The sequence below is a fragment of the Entamoeba histolytica genome, genomic scaffold (genome assembly GCF_000208925.1).
Source record: "Entamoeba histolytica HM-1:IMSS scf_1104750518675 genomic scaffold, whole genome shotgun sequence".
NCBI classification, from domain to species: Eukaryota; Evosea; order Mastigamoebida; family Endamoebidae; genus Entamoeba; species Entamoeba histolytica.
This window is the reverse complement of record NW_001914938.1, coordinates 20,790-36,342: the sequence shown is the minus strand read 5'-3', so window position 1 is coordinate 36,342 and position 15,553 is coordinate 20,790. Positions and strand designations below refer to the sequence as shown.

The following is a 15,553-nucleotide window of genomic DNA, read 5'->3' as shown; positions in this document are numbered from 1 at the left end:
TTTAACAAAGAAATAACTAAGAAGTTCAAGACACCAACAGAAGAAAAAGAGTTTATGGATTTTTTAAGAATTCTTTTAATAGAACTATCTTCTAATTTTAAACACTAAAATGACATTCAAGATGTTCCTTTTATTACTTTTTGTTTTATATTCTAACGCTGAGAGGTTGTGTATTCCTATAGCAGAAAATTGTCTTGATGGATATATAGACGAATTTGGAGAACCAATTCAACCAATAAATTGTCGTGAAATTTCTGTGAAACAAAACTTTATTTACTCTAGAACTTGTTCAGAACAATTTAATATTATTCCAACAATTTTTATTAGTGATATCCTTTCTTTTACTATTGAAAATGGAGCACTTGATAATGGAGAAATTTTGATATTTGAAGAATATAGTACAGTACTTATACGAGGAGATTATTCAATATTTAGTAGCGATAATATTCATTTACATAAGTATTGTCAATTAACTTTTGATAATGCATTAACGCTTATAAATGCAAATATCATTCTTCAAAATTCTCAAGTTTTTACCGTTAAAGAAACGTTAACAATAAATAATTCAAATTTAACAATTCATGACGCACAAATTGTAATTGAAAATGTATCAACAGGTAAATTGATTAGTTATAATTCTACAATTCATATGCTTGAAAATTCATTCTTTTATATTTCACAAATAAAATTAACTCAATCAACATTATTCACATTAAACTCTCCAGGAATTAGACAATTAACATCATTAATACTTATCAACTCATATTTTTTAAATACAGATGGAGATTTATTATTTAATAACGCTTATTTAGAATTATATGATAATTCAATATTAACTCTTCGACATGGAAAATTATTATGTTTTAGAAGTAACGTTACAATTTATAACAGTTCTACTATTTTTCTTGAAGAACAAGCATCTATTAGTAATGCAATATATTTTAACGCTTTTGGTACTTCATCAGTTATTATTGGTGAAAATTCTAAAATGCATACTAGTAAGTCATTATGTCTTTATAATTCTTCAAGGTTATTAATGAAAGATAATAGTCAAGTTACATCGTCTACAGGATTACAACTTAATGACGATAGTATTATGGAAGTATCACATCATTGTTATTTTACAACGCCAAAAGTTATTCTCAAAAACAGAACCAAAATTTTATTAGAAGACTCTTATTTTATTTCACAAAAAAGTGGACAAATTATATTATTTAATGATTCACAATTATTATTTAATAACGTAATAATTTCTACTGAACCATTGATGAATGTTATTCTTTATAATTCAAGTATATTTCGTATTAAAAGTTCATCTTCTTTATTTGAAAGTCTGTCTATTTATGACAATTCAGCGTTATTTCTTTCTGATTCTTCTATTTCTTTAAATTCTATCGAAGGACATAATAAAGGTATAATCGATAGTAAACATAATTCTATTCGTTCTACATTTGTTATAATATCAGACTCTTTTCAACTCCTTTTAGTTGACACTAACTTTATTGGAATTGACACTTTTAAATCATTTCAAAATTCATTTATCTCAATGAAAGATTCATCAACAGAAATTTTAAGTCAATGTGTAATTCATACAAAATCACCAATTTCCATCGAAGAATCATTTTTTATTGTTGGCGTTAAAAATGATTATCTTAGTCAAAGTATATTAGATATACAAGAAAATATACATTTTATTATTTCTACATTAAAAAGTAGTGAATTATGGAGATTATATAATACTAAATTAATAGTTACTTCAATATTGATTGATTATACATTTGATTATTGTTTTGAATTTATTATAAGTAGTTCTACAATTTCTGATACTTTTATTGAAACAAATCATTTAAAACTTATTAATAATAAAAAAAGAATTAGATATTGTCCAAATGTTATATTTAATAAACATGTTATATGTACACTTAATGGTACTTATTGGAAAAACTCATATGATTATCAATTAGAATATCCTTTTACTCAAATAGATTGTCCATGTTTTGGTTCTGATTGTTCTATTAATACTTCTGTTAAAGAACTTTATTTTCCAAATGTACCAATTACAACAAAAATTAATAACTTTATAACAAATTTATATTTTGAAGAAAATGATAATCTTATTAGTATTACTTGTCAATCTCAAATCGCTCATTTCCCTGGAATGGTTTCTTTTCAATCAAATTCAACAGATTTAGTTATTCAACAAATTACTCATGACCAAAATGGTTATTATATTCTTTTAGATGATACTGTAAGTTTCCCTTCTTATGAAAAAACTTTATTAACAACTTCAACTTTTTCTGTTAGTGGAATGTCATTTACTTTATATACAAAAGAGTCATTTATTATTTATATGGGAGATTTATTTACTAATTATGTTTTAGATATTAATTCTATCTTTCCAATTCTTCTTCTTTCACTTAATGGATATAAAACTACTGACTCAGACTCATTTTGTCTTTTTGGTATTAGTAAAAATAATCAAAATATTTGTCTTAGAAAAGCTAGTATTCAATGTCCTTCTTTCACTTATCCTAATTCTGATTTTACTTCATGTCTTCCATGCGTTGATGTTCATTGTAAATGGTGTAATAATAAAATGTGTTTTGTGTGTGCTGATGACTATTTATTATCAACAGATGGTATTTGTGTTATGTTAAATGATAAGTCTCATTCAACAAATAACCATTTGGTTTATTGTGAACAAGGAAGAGTTTTAAATAATATGTGTATTGATTATGATAGTAATGATCCTTGTGTTTTATCATATGAATCAAAATGTTATCAATGCAATGGAAATCTTCATTATATTTTAAATGATAATAGTTGTTCTGTTGCAGAACATTCATTAATTGTAAGAACAAATTCAATTATTCAATGTGATGATGGATATTATGAATTAAATGGAGTATGTATTTCATGTAAACAATTTGGAAATCAATGTTCTCAATGCTCAGCAACTAAATGTGAAAGATGTAGTGATGGAACTCCTCTTCAAAAAGATGGGACATGTAGAATTCCTTATTGCCAAAAACAAGAAAATGGAAAATGTAGTATTTGTGTTGATAATTATTCTACAAATAGTATTGGTTATTGTGAAGAGAAAATTGAAAATTGTCAAATTAGAGCTATTTCAACAAAAGAATGTATAATTTGTCAACCTGGTTTTGTTCTTCTTAATGGTCAATGTTATAAATCTATTCAAAACTGTGAAACTAATACTCAAGTGGGTTGTCTTAGATGTGAAAATTCATATTATGCTTCTGAAGGAGTATGTAAGCCATGTGACTCTAATTGCAGAACATGCCTTTTGGAGAAAAATAAATGTTTTAGTTGTGATTCAGGATATTATTTAACAAATCATATGTGTGAAACAGATTCAATTATTTCTGAACGATGTGCATTCTATTCTATTAATGGTAAATGTGTAAAATGTAAAAATGGATATTATAGAGATGGAGTTTCATGTATTAATTGTGATATTTCTTGCTCAACATGTAATAACGCAAATGGTTGTTTAACTTGTAATTCAACTAATTTTAAAAATAGAGATAAAGTATGTGTCCCTAAATCAACTATCCAAGGTTGTGCAGTAGAAATAACAGAAAAAGGTTGTTCTAAATGTACTGAGGGTTATTATCTGAATAATAATATTTGTGAGAATTGTTTAGATTCATGTATATCATGTACTGATAAATTTACTTGTAATAAATGTGCTAATGAAACTGTTTGGTATTCAGGAAGATGTATTTATTATAGTAAAATACCATATTGTATTAAAGCAGAAAATTCTCGTTGTACTAAATGTTCATTTGGACATACTGTAATAGATGATACTTATTGTTCTAATTTTTCACTTCCATTATGGACTTTAGCATTAATTATAATAGGAATCATCTGTTGCTTGGGTGTTTTTACTTCTATTATAGTATCTCTGACTCTTTTAAGGTTTAGAATATTAAAGAAAAACAAATTAAAGTATACTTTAGAAAATATGCCTAAAACAAAAGTATTACAATATCATTTAGATAATTTTATTGTATGTGATTTAAATGAAATAAATTTCGATTCTTTTAATAACCCAATTCCTGTCAGAAATATTTCTTTTGAATCTATTCATATTGGTAATTCTGGAAAATATCCAATTATAGTCCAACCAATTCCAATCACAAATAATAAATATAAAATAAAATTTAAACCAGAAGTTGTTAACCTTAAACCAAAGAAGATGTGTAAAATTAAAGTTTATATCTTTCCTTTTTGTACATTAGAAGAAGAATCTACTATTAACGTGCGTGTTAATGAAAAAACAATATATAAATCAAAATGTTGTTCTATAAAATTATCATTTATTACTCAACATTCATGTTATATTAATGGAGATGATTTAAAACAATTTGAACAAATTGGTGAAGGATCAACAGGAATTGTGTATAAAGGATTATATAAAAGACATCAAGTTGCAATTAAAAAAATTAAAAATATATTTTTAGACGTGAATGAAACTGAACAATTTCATAAAGAAACACAATTACTTAACCAATTTCGCTGTGATTATATTGTTTATTTCTATGGATCAGTTATTAATCCTTCAAATTTTATGTTTGTTACTGAATTAGCACCATATGGTAGTTTTCATAATCTTATTGTAAATCAACCTGATACTTTTAATAAAAAATTTAAATATAAATGTTTATTAGACACTGCACATGGTATTCAATACCTTCATTCTAATGGAATTTTACATAGAGATATTAAATCAGATAATATATTATTATTTTCTTTAGAAGAAATATTACCAATTAATGCAAAATTAACAGACTTTGGGTCATCAAGAAGTATTAATATGTTATTGACAAATTTAACATTCACAAAAGGAATTGGAACACCTGCATATACAGCCCCAGAAATATTAAATAGTAAAAGTTATAAAAAACCAGCTGATATTTTTGCTTTTGCTATTACAATGTATGAAATATTAAATTGGAAAACACCTTATGATACTCCTCAATTTGAGTATTCATGGAGTATAGCTGAATTTATTACAAATGGAAAAAGACTATTAAAGACTGATAAAATAAATAATGAAGAATATAAACTTATTCAGAGATGTTGGGCTGATGAACCAAATAAACGAATGACTGTAGAAGAAATTATTTCTCAACTCCAAAAGTTGTACTCTAATTAAAACAAAACATTGTATTTAAGAAGTTAGTCAAGTTAAATAAATTCTAAATAACCTTAAAAAACAAGAATAGTCAATAAATAAAATCAATAATTATTTTTTATTATTAATACACACCTTAATATTATTCGTTTGTTATAAAATCTAAACAACTTTGCAATCTTCTATATCTTCTGATGTTAATGATTGACTAAATTCATTGAGCATTTCATTATCTTGATGAATTTCATGTTCTTGTTCTATTCTTCGTTCAACAATTGCATGAATAGTATCACAAAACATTTGAGAAATACCAACATTATCAACAACATCTGTTTCATAATATTCAAAATGATATTGTTGAAAGAGTTGTCTTACTTCTTTTGATGAAACACTTTTCTTTTTATCGTTGCATTTATTTCCAATACCAACAACTAACATACCAAATGTTTCTATTCCAAGTTTATTATTAATATAATTTCTTGCCCATTCAAGTGATGTTGATTGAGTTAAATCAATAACAATAAGTAATGCATCAGGTGGTGTTGAAACTCCTTTTGCTAAACTTGCTTCTCTTAAACGTTCTTCTATATCCCATAATTTACAAGTCCATAATCTTCTTTCAAAACTTACAACTAGTGAATTAACTTCACATCCAATTGTAGTAATTCCTTGATGTGGCTCTTTATTCTACAAAATATAAACTATTTTAAATTGTTTTAAATTGTTTTAAATTGATTTTAAACAAACCATAATGCGATAAATAATACTACTTTTTCCACTTCCTTGACTACCAACAGTTTCAATTTTAATAAAAGTATTATTTGGTTGCATTGAACCAATTCTTATCAATGGATTTCTAGTTGAATTTTGCTTTCTTTTTTTACAAAAAAAAATTTTCATTTGGTTCAAATTGAAATAAACATATATTTTTATTATAATAATAATAATATTATTATTATTATTTTATTTTATTTTGTGTTTATTAAAAATTGTTCAATTATTCATTAACAATAATACCATTTTCATCTAATTCTTCTTGTTCTAGATGATGTGTTTCTTTTACTTCATTATGATGTTCAAATACTTCTTCATCTTCAACAAGCATACGGTGTTTAAGTGAAGCAATATCATTTGACATTGCATTGATTCCAATAAAACTAGATTCATTAACCCATCGTTTCAAAGTAGAATAAAATAAACTAGACTGAGGAATATTATCAAGAATAATATCTTTTGTAGCATTTTTACCAATGATCATTCTATAAAAAATCCAATGAACTAAATTAATGATATATTGTTTATGAGAAGCAATAAAGTCTTCAGATTCAAACATTAATGTTGAAGGTAATTCTCCATTTTCTGTTGTAAACCACCATTTCATATAAGGTAAAAAATCAACAATAATTACTTTATCCATTGATTCATTAACAAGAATATTTGATAATGAAAAATGAAAATGAAGAATTCCTTCATCTTGAAGTTCTAATAAAGCACTCGTTAATCCTTTCATAATTTGTATAATTTGATAATCATTGAATGTGTCTTTAGTTTCAAATATTGATTCCATTGATGGTAAAAAATGATGATTATAAATAACATATACATTTAAATTAGTTATAGAAATTCCTTCTGTTTGTTGGATATTAGGATGATGCAGTGACTTTAATTTTATTAAATCATCATTTAAAGTTTTTTGATTTAATAATTCTTCTAATGCAACTTGTTTATATGACACAGTTTTACCAAGGAAAATAGTTGAACCAACTACACTATGTTCAGTTTGTTTAATTGTTTGTCTATGAAGAAGAAATTCGATATCAATTGAAGTTTTTGTAGTAACAAGAGTATTTTCTTCATCTACTAAAATTCCTTTATATCCACTAAATGCTCTAAAAAATAATAAACCATCAGTTAATATAACAACTAATGATGTTATTAACAATGAATTTATTAAATCAACAAGTGGATGAATAAAACAACCTGGATATAAAATAATTGCTGATGCAATACAACTAATTATATCAATAAATAAAATAAATGTTACAATAAATAAGATAATATCAACAAATAATACTACTCTTTTTGAACCAAATGATCTTACAAAAAATATAAATAATAAAATTACAATCATTAATATAGTACAAAATAATGCAGTATATACTAACATAATTGTTGTTGCCCATTCATACCATAATGAATGTACCATTACAACAAACATAAAATAAAATACTCCTCCTGGTAAAATAACACTATTAACATATTTCTTTTTATTACTTTGAGTAAAAAATATATATACAATAGAATAAATAGTATATGTTAACCCACAATATAATAATGTTTGTGATGTCCAAAATAAATATGATTTTAAAAATGGTTGCACAAAATAAATAGCTATTTTCAATATAAAACACCCACAAAATAATAATAAATGTAAATGAAACATAAAAGAATGAAATGGCATTCTTAAAAACAAATATACAAAATTAAGGAAAAGTACACCAACAATAAATGGACTTATAGATGCACTAGTGGCATAAAAATATTTAATTGTTTCTGTTTCGATGTCTTCCATGTTGTTAAGAATGATATAAAACTCTATTTTGTTTTATTCTTTTATTAATTATTTTATATAATTTTATTATATTTAAACTATTAATTTTATTATTTCTTTTTTTTCTAATTAATTGAAAAAAAATTGAAAAACAAAACTAAAAAAAATGTGAATTTTAGGCACAATTCTTGCAAACAATTTTGCCATTTTTAATCATGTAAGACCCTTGAATTGGTGCACCACAATTGGTACAAACAAAACACTGTGGATGATAATTCTTTCCATCAACTACAACATACTGACCATCTAATGGTTTACCACATGTTTCACATTTTGGAACATGATTAGCAACATAACATAATGAACATACTGGATTTCCTTCAATTTCCATTAATTTATGTTCTCCTCCAAAATGCTCTCCACATTCATTACAAACAAAACATTCTTCATGCCATATTCTATCAAGTGCCATTACTCCACTTGAAACTTCTTTTCCACATTTACCACAATGATCTTTATCTCCTTTTTCAGTTATTGGATGACAAGCATTTTTACATGAATGCTCTTCTTTTGGTTCTTCTTTTTTGATATTTTCTTTTGACTCTTCTTTCTTGATATTTTCTTTTGGTTTTTTTTTTTCTTCTTTCTTTTGTTCTTCTTGTTTACTTTCTTCTTTCTTTTGTGTAGTTGTTGGATTTGATTCAATAATTTTTTCTCCACAATTTGGACAGAATTTACTTCCATTAATACTTGTTCCACAATTTGGACAGAATTTAGCACCACTAACTGGTTTAGGTTGTGGCTCAGTAGATTTAGTTGGAGTAGTAACTGGTTTAGATTGTGGTTGAGAAGAAGTAGTTGGTGTAACAACTAGTTTAGCTGGAGTTGATGGTGTTGATTTCTTTGATTTATTTGGACGAGCAACTAATTGAAGGAAAGGTTGATGTGCATTAACACAATCTTCAATAGCAGCAACAAGAGAGTCTTCATCACTAACAATTAATGGACCTGAAAATAATAAGAATTCTTCTTCAATTTTTTGTTCAAGTTCCATCATTAATCTTCCATATAAATTTGCATGGGATCTATCAAGGTTTAATACTTTATTTGATCCGTTCCATTCAACTTTAATTTTAATAAGAGGCATGTGTAATTAATTGAGATTTAACAATTTTTTTAGTTCATAGTTTTTTGTCTTAAATCTCCTAATTATTATTAGTTCTTTCACCTTCACATCAAAATAATCTTCTACTTTTAGACTCATTCAAAAATGGTAAACTTTCTCCTTTTAAGTTCTTTTTTTGTTTTTTCATTTTATAAATCATTTTAAATTTACTAATTTTTGTTAAAGAAAAGAGAAAAAGAATAGGAAATTAAATCTCTATGTAGGGTTAAAAATAAGAAAAATAATTTTTACATAAAAGAAGTTAGAAAACTCATGTAAAAGAAGTAAGATCTAATAAAGTAAATATATGTCACAAATACAAGAAAAGGAAGAGCATCATAAAATGACATTAAGAGAACGAGAAGAAAGTCAAGAACAAGAAAAAATAGAAATAGCACAAGCCATATATATTCGTTGGAAAACTAAGAAATTAATAAATGAACGATTATTAACACCTGAAAAAGCAAAAGCCAAAGCAACATCTAAATGGTCAAAATTAGATGAAGATAAAATGCAAAAATTTTATAAAGTTGCATCAATTGAATGTCATTTGTTAAATGAAGATGGTACTTATGGAAAAAGAAAGAAAGGAGATATTACAAAACGAAAAGAAGAATATCATCCCTATTTATTATTTTGTAAAGAAAATAGAGACAGAGTTAAAGCAGATGGTCATACAGGGAATGAAATAATGAAATATCTTAGTAATATGTGGAAGGCAATGTCTGAAGATGAAAGAAAAAAATACAAAGATTTAGCTCAACATAATAAAGATTCAGTAAAGAAATAATCAATTTCATAAATGAATATTGTTTATAATATAAGAATAATTTCTTTTATTTTATTGAACTAAAAAATCATAATGTTGTTGGTGTTTTTGATTGTCATTATTGGTGCATTTGCACAAATAAACGAGAAAACAATTCAAAAAGAATTAATTAAGAAAGTAAATGAAGGAGTTGAAATGCAAAAAATTTATTCAGACTTAGATTTATTATGTAAACAAAATAGTATCGTTAAAGTTAAAAAAATAGATATACGTAAAGCTTTAGACATTGAAGCTGAACGTGTAGCATCAAAAATCAAAGCGAAAATAGAAAAAGAAAAAAGAGAATTAAGAAAAAAGAGAATTGAAACTGAAATGAGACAATTAAGAAAAGATGCTTTACTTGTTAAAAAATTACGTTTTGAAAATAGCATTGAAAGAGATAAAGAGGCATTAAAATTGGCAAAGAAAAGTAGTCCAATAAATTCATCATTCTTTAAAGATGCAATGAAACAAACTTGGAGATTAAAACAAAAAAAATTAGGAATTAATGATAAAAAACAATAATTAATTTTTTTTTTGTTATTTCTAAAATTAAATATTTTTAAATACTTAAATAATAATTCTATTTATTTATTAAAAAAACAATCATTCTTTTTCAAATTTACTAAACTGAAATAACTATGAGTCGTAAATTAATAAAATATTTTATACAATAATTTTATTAATTAATTGTCATTTCTAATGAACAAAACAATTTAATTAAAAAAGTCTCATGAAAAGAACTAAAATTATAAGTATATGATTTACATCATCTTATTATTTGCTATTGCCTCTTTAGCAAAATCTCCTTTATCTGATGAAAACCGAGATTATTTTAAAACGAAAACTGAACATAAACGAACATTATTTTTTTCAAATGACTGGACAAAAACAACTGTTGATAATTTCCAATTTGCTGCAGTTCCATTTCCTCCAAAATCTAGTTCACAAATATACGATGAAACTAAAATAAATTATAATCAATATGAGGATGCTTTAATTCTTGAAGGATGGTGGTTTTTAGTAATGGCATGTGCTGTTGTTGTTATTTCATTTTTATGGTATTTGGCACGTCCATGTTTAGGAGGAGTTCGAGGTACACAAGGGTGTTTCTGTCCAAAGCCATTTAAAAAGGCATCTGGAGAAGGATATTCATATATTCATGTAAAATGGTGTCAAATTATTATTATTGGTTGTTTTATTATTTCTATTATTCTTATCCTTTTATTGATAATGTATAATGCATCAATTAGAGCAAAGATAAATGCAGTTAGAACTTCAAGTGATAATACCGTTGATTCAGTTGATAGAAATATTAGAATTGTTCAGAGTGCATTTAATGATATGCCTTTTGAGTCTCAAAAGGCAGATTTTGACAATAAGATTAAAATGATGTCATATATTAAAGATGGAGTAGAAAAAGGTGTTGGTAGTCTTAGTGATTATGTAAAAGAATATAATCGTTCTAGAGAAGGATTAGAATTATTTGCTATTTATATTACTTCTTTCATGTTAGGTCTTTTATTATTTGCAGCATGTACATTTCATTATCAAATGGCAAGTGGACTGTCTATCTTTGGATGGTTACTTGCTGCTGTTTTTATTATTGCAGCTGCTGTAACATATCCTATGGATATTGCTGTAGCTGATGCTTGTTTAGTTGGAGATAAGATATTAAATTCTAATAGTTATGAGACTCAAAGTGTTGTTTTATATTATTTTCCAATCAATGATCCTTCAGTTACCCAAATGATTGGATTATTTGAAGATAAGTTGTTACCAGAAACTATTTCTAAAATGAAATTGTTTTTAGAAGAACATTGTGGAAAAGAGTTATTATGTAATTCATTCCCTGCTGACTCCTTGACAGTTAGTAATTATAATGATTATAGAAATGTTCCATTTATTCATAATACAACAACATTATATTCATATTCTTCATGTACTCAGTATTGTGACTCAGCTAATAAAAAGGTTGCAAAAGAATATGGTGATTATTATTCAACTATAGATGCTATTAACAGTTGTATTAAAGGACCATTAGAGAGTTTAAGACATGGAGAACCATTTGAAAGTTATCTTTTTAATGTTATGAGTTTCATGTGTACAAAAGACCTTCATACTTATACTTTTGTTACGACTTGTCTATCATGTGCTGTTGGATTAGTTATTTGGATTATTTCATTTATTTCTATGTTAGCTGGAAAACGATTTAATAAACATAATCGGTCTCGTGCTACTGAAAAAGAAATTGCATTTAGAGGTACTGCTAATCAATATGAATTACCAAATTTCAACTTAATTGATTATTAATTTCATTAATGTTCATCTTTTTTATTTGATTATTTTTTTTTTGTCTTTTTGATTTTATGAAATATTATGAAAAAAAATAAATAAAAATGTTCAGACACCATAATCAACACAACTTATCTTTGGGTAGATAATTCTGAGTGGTGCATGGTAAAATCTCATCATTACATTATTTAATATTTTTAATTTAGGTTATTGAATAATATAAGTTAATATATAATTATTATGGTATGTGTATTATGTTAAAATAATAAAATTAATTAATATTATTTTATATAAGAAAATTAAAACTAATTTAAAGATTATGTCAAATCCTTTACTTACACACTCCTTCCTTGGTGAAATTGATCAATCAAAAATTAATGAATTTTTAAATAAAGATGTTAATATTGAAGAAGAAGAAGAGTCTGATTATGAAGAAGCATTAACTACAATTAAAAAGAGAAAAGAGGGTAAGGTTCAGAAGAAAAAGAAAGTACCAATTATTTCTAGTGTTCCACCTCAAAAAAGTCAACAATAAATATTTGTTTAATTTTAATTTGGTCATTGTTCATTTTCACTTTTTGATTCAAACTCATCTAATAGTTGATCAATATCATTTGTATTAGTAGGATCAATCAAATTTAATCCTACTTGGAATTTATCTATAGATGATCGTGAAACATCAATCAATCTTAATGCTTCATCAACATCTTGACTATTTACTTCATTACTAAATCTTAGTCGTGCTACAGATTGTGCTAAACGAATAATAGCAAGAAGACTTCTTGGAGTAATAATTAAATCGTCTAACTTATTTTTAGGTTTTGACCTCTTTTTAACATAACTATCAACTATGTAATCTGTTAATGTCTCAGGAACTATTGGATTAAAATTCTTTGCATTTCCAATAAATGCCCTTAAAAATTCAACATCATAAATTGCTTTACTTTCTCCAACTTCTCCTCTATGTGATTTACAAACAAATAATGCAAGTTCTTTATCAAAATCTTGTGTAGCATCATCAAGTAATACAAACAATAAATCAAAACGAGATACCAATGCTGCTGGTAAATTAACATTTTCTGATACAGATTTTCTAATATCATATCTTGCTTTTATAGGATTAGCGGCTGCAACAATACTCACTCTTGCATTTAAACTTGTTGTAATTCCTGCTTTAGCAATAGAAATTGATTGTTGTTCCATTACTTCATAAATAGCTGTTCTATCAGTTTCATCCATTTTATCAAATTCATCAATACAACAAATACCCATATCTGCTAAAACTAATGCCCCTCCTTCTAATACCCATTCTTTAGTTAATTGATCTCTTATAACTGCAGCAGTTAAACCAGCTCCTGATGACCCTTTTCCAGTAGTATAAACACTTCTTGGAGCAACACCAGCAACAGCTCGTAATAATTGAGACTTAGCAATACCAGGTTCACCAACTAATAATGTATTAATATCACCTCTAATACTAACACCATCTTTCATTCTTCTAGTTGGTGCACCAACTACAGTAAGTAATAAAGCTTTTTTTAAATCTTCTAAACCATAAATTTCAGGAGCTATAGAAAGTGCTAAGTTATTGTAAATTTCTTCAAATGGAAAATCTTTTACTTCATCACTAATTCGAGTTTTAATTTCAGAAGAAAGTGTGTATGTTGTGTAATTCTTTTTTTGTTTTTCAATAGACATTGCTTTCATAAAAGTATTACTAATAAATCCAATATGCATATCTTTTCTTGAAAAAAATTCATCTGGAAGATAAATACCTTCTATTGTAACAACATCTCCTGGTGCACATAATTGAACTAATGGTCCTTCTACTTTAACAATCAAATTACGTGGAGTTGCTCCCATAGGAACTTCTTCAACTAATTCTTGAATTCTAATTTCTTGAATTTTAACAAATTTTGATGCACGAGGTTGCATTAATAATGTACCTGTTTTATTTCCTTTTTGACAAGTCTTTGAAGGACATTTATATTGAGGTAAAAATCTATTACCAATGATTGTTTGATATAATTCATTACCACATTGTTCACAAGAATAAGTAATAACTCGTGCTAATGGCCTAACGTCAGTTGCACGAGTAACAATACCTTTAACTCGAACTAATTTACCTATTTTTTCAGCTCTTAATTCTCTTATTGGAGTAATTTCTTGATTTTTTCTTGGTCTAATAAATGTTTCAAATTTTGCTTTTAATTCTAATGGAAAACTTAATTTCTTTGTTTCCCTTTGAATAGTTAAAACATCAACTGAATCTAATGAAGAAGGATCAAGTCCAACACGAGATGGAAGTAAAGTATAAATAACTTCTTTAAAAATATTTAAATAACGAGCTGCATTACTTTCTATTCTATCAAGAATCTTTTTATCTTTAATTTGATTGTCATTTAAAGATAAATAATCCTTTACATCATCAAGAAAAATTGTAAAATTACCATCTCTTTGAATATTTATTTGTTCTAATCTACTTTTATATGTTGATCCATCTGATAATACATATGTTGTAAGAAAATGTTCGATTGTTATTTTGTCTTTATTAAGAACACTTTGTTGTCTGTTGATAGTATCTTGAAGTGTTAATTGATTTCCCTCTTTTTTTTTACGTTGAGCAATCATTAATTTCCTCTTTCTTATTTTTAAGATTTTTTGTTTTTACTCAATTCTTTTATTTTTTATTTTTGATATATAAAACAAATAAATAGTAAAGTCAAAAAGAAGTTAAATTAAAATGAGTTATAATGAAATGTTTACAAATCCATGGTCTTTATCTTCAGTAAATGATAATTTTTCATCTTGACAATATTTAACTACAGCTTCTTTAATTTTAGAGAATCCAACAGTATTATGATGTCCCATTCCACATTGAACTTTAACAATTGACTTTCCTGCTGCCTTTCTTTTATTAATTTGGTCTTTAACCATATCAAGAGCTCCATCTATTTGAAGACCATGTAAGTCAATAGCATCTTCATCAACCATATAAATATTAACTTCTTCAAAAATAGCAATGGTTGCTTTCTTTTTCATTTCTTCTGCTTCTTTTCTAGTAGCTTCATATTTTTCAAATAATTCATTCTTTTCTGGTGATTTAGCATCTTTAGCTTTGATGTATTTCTCTCTTAATTGAGTAGCTTCATTAAATTTTTGATCAACTGGATCAAAGTGCTTTGATTTAATTCTATCAATCAAAATACTTTTATCACCAGAAACAACTTCTTTCTTACCATTTGGTCTATCTTCTATAACTGGTTCATCTCCTTTTGGTTTTGGTACATGAACTACATTATCATCAGATTTTGTTTTAATTTCTTTTTGAGTTTTTTCTGTTTTAGGAGAAGTAATTTCATCAGTTTTAAGATGTTTTTGTTTTTCTTTAATTATAGCATTTGCCTGTTCAATCATAACTAATACTTTTTTATAAATAATTGAATCTTCAATAGGCCATGTTAATTCCTTCTTATAAATAAGATATCCAAGATAAGCTAAGATACTAATAATAATAATGAAAAGTAATCCCATAAATTAAAAATAATCAAATACTTCTTTTTTAAGTTC

The 15,553-nt window shown here is 25.7% G+C and overlaps 9 protein-coding genes across 9 annotated transcripts; 4 read left to right on the top strand and 5 right to left on the bottom strand.

The window, feature by feature from the left end:
* Positions 1 to 109: 109 nt before the first annotated feature.
* EHI_158180 (tyrosine kinase, putative) lies at positions 110 to 5,185 on the top strand (the record flags this gene model as incomplete). Its single annotated transcript, XM_645723.2, has 1 exon — positions 110 to 5,185. One exon carries the CDS (start codon positions 110 to 112, stop codon positions 5,183 to 5,185), a length of 5,076 nt encoding a protein of 1,691 aa, XP_650815.2.
* Positions 5,186 to 5,326: 141 nt separating this feature from the next.
* On the bottom strand, positions 5,327 to 5,995 carry EHI_158170 (GTP-binding protein EhRabX27, putative; the record flags this gene model as incomplete). Its single annotated transcript, XM_645722.2, has 2 exons — positions 5,327 to 5,851; positions 5,912 to 5,995. The coding sequence occupies 2 exons, from the start codon at positions 5,993 to 5,995 to the stop codon at positions 5,327 to 5,329; spliced, it is 609 nt and encodes a 202-aa protein (XP_650814.2).
* A 150-nt stretch (positions 5,996 to 6,145) lies between these two features.
* EHI_158160 (uncharacterized protein) lies at positions 6,146 to 7,736 on the bottom strand (the record flags this gene model as incomplete). Its single annotated transcript, XM_645721.2, has 1 exon — positions 6,146 to 7,736. The coding sequence occupies one exon, from the start codon at positions 7,734 to 7,736 to the stop codon at positions 6,162 to 6,164; it is 1,575 nt and encodes a 524-aa protein (XP_650813.1). The 3' UTR covers positions 6,146 to 6,161.
* A 154-nt stretch (positions 7,737 to 7,890) lies between these two features.
* Positions 7,891 to 8,862, bottom strand: EHI_158150 (uncharacterized protein; the record flags this gene model as incomplete). The annotated part of the gene is made up of 1 exon (XM_645720.1): positions 7,891 to 8,862. The coding sequence occupies one exon, from the start codon at positions 8,860 to 8,862 to the stop codon at positions 7,891 to 7,893; it is 972 nt and encodes a 323-aa protein (XP_650812.1).
* Positions 8,863 to 9,187: 325 nt separating this feature from the next.
* On the top strand, positions 9,188 to 9,670 carry EHI_158140 (high mobility group (HMG) box domain containing protein; the record flags this gene model as incomplete). Its single annotated transcript, XM_645719.1, has 1 exon — positions 9,188 to 9,670. One exon carries the CDS (start codon positions 9,188 to 9,190, stop codon positions 9,668 to 9,670), a length of 483 nt encoding a protein of 160 aa, XP_650811.1.
* Positions 9,671 to 9,742: 72 nt separating this feature from the next.
* On the top strand, positions 9,743 to 10,213 carry EHI_158130 (uncharacterized protein; the record flags this gene model as incomplete). Its single annotated transcript, XM_645718.1, has 1 exon — positions 9,743 to 10,213. One exon carries the CDS (start codon positions 9,743 to 9,745, stop codon positions 10,211 to 10,213), a length of 471 nt encoding a protein of 156 aa, XP_650810.1.
* Positions 10,214 to 10,447: 234 nt separating this feature from the next.
* Positions 10,448 to 12,001, top strand: EHI_158120 (uncharacterized protein; the record flags this gene model as incomplete). Its single annotated transcript, XM_645717.1, has 1 exon — positions 10,448 to 12,001. The coding sequence occupies one exon, from the start codon at positions 10,448 to 10,450 to the stop codon at positions 11,999 to 12,001; it is 1,554 nt and encodes a 517-aa protein (XP_650809.1).
* Positions 12,002 to 12,541: 540 nt separating this feature from the next.
* Positions 12,542 to 14,614, bottom strand: EHI_158110 (DNA replication licensing factor, putative; the record flags this gene model as incomplete). The annotated part of the gene is made up of 1 exon (XM_645715.1): positions 12,542 to 14,614. The coding sequence occupies one exon, from the start codon at positions 14,612 to 14,614 to the stop codon at positions 12,542 to 12,544; it is 2,073 nt and encodes a 690-aa protein (XP_650807.1).
* An 89-nt stretch (positions 14,615 to 14,703) lies between these two features.
* EHI_158100 (uncharacterized protein) lies at positions 14,704 to 15,517 on the bottom strand (the record flags this gene model as incomplete). Its single annotated transcript, XM_645714.2, has 1 exon — positions 14,704 to 15,517. One exon carries the CDS (start codon positions 15,515 to 15,517, stop codon positions 14,732 to 14,734), a length of 786 nt encoding a protein of 261 aa, XP_650806.1. The 3' UTR covers positions 14,704 to 14,731.
* Positions 15,518 to 15,553: the final 36 nt, after the last annotated feature.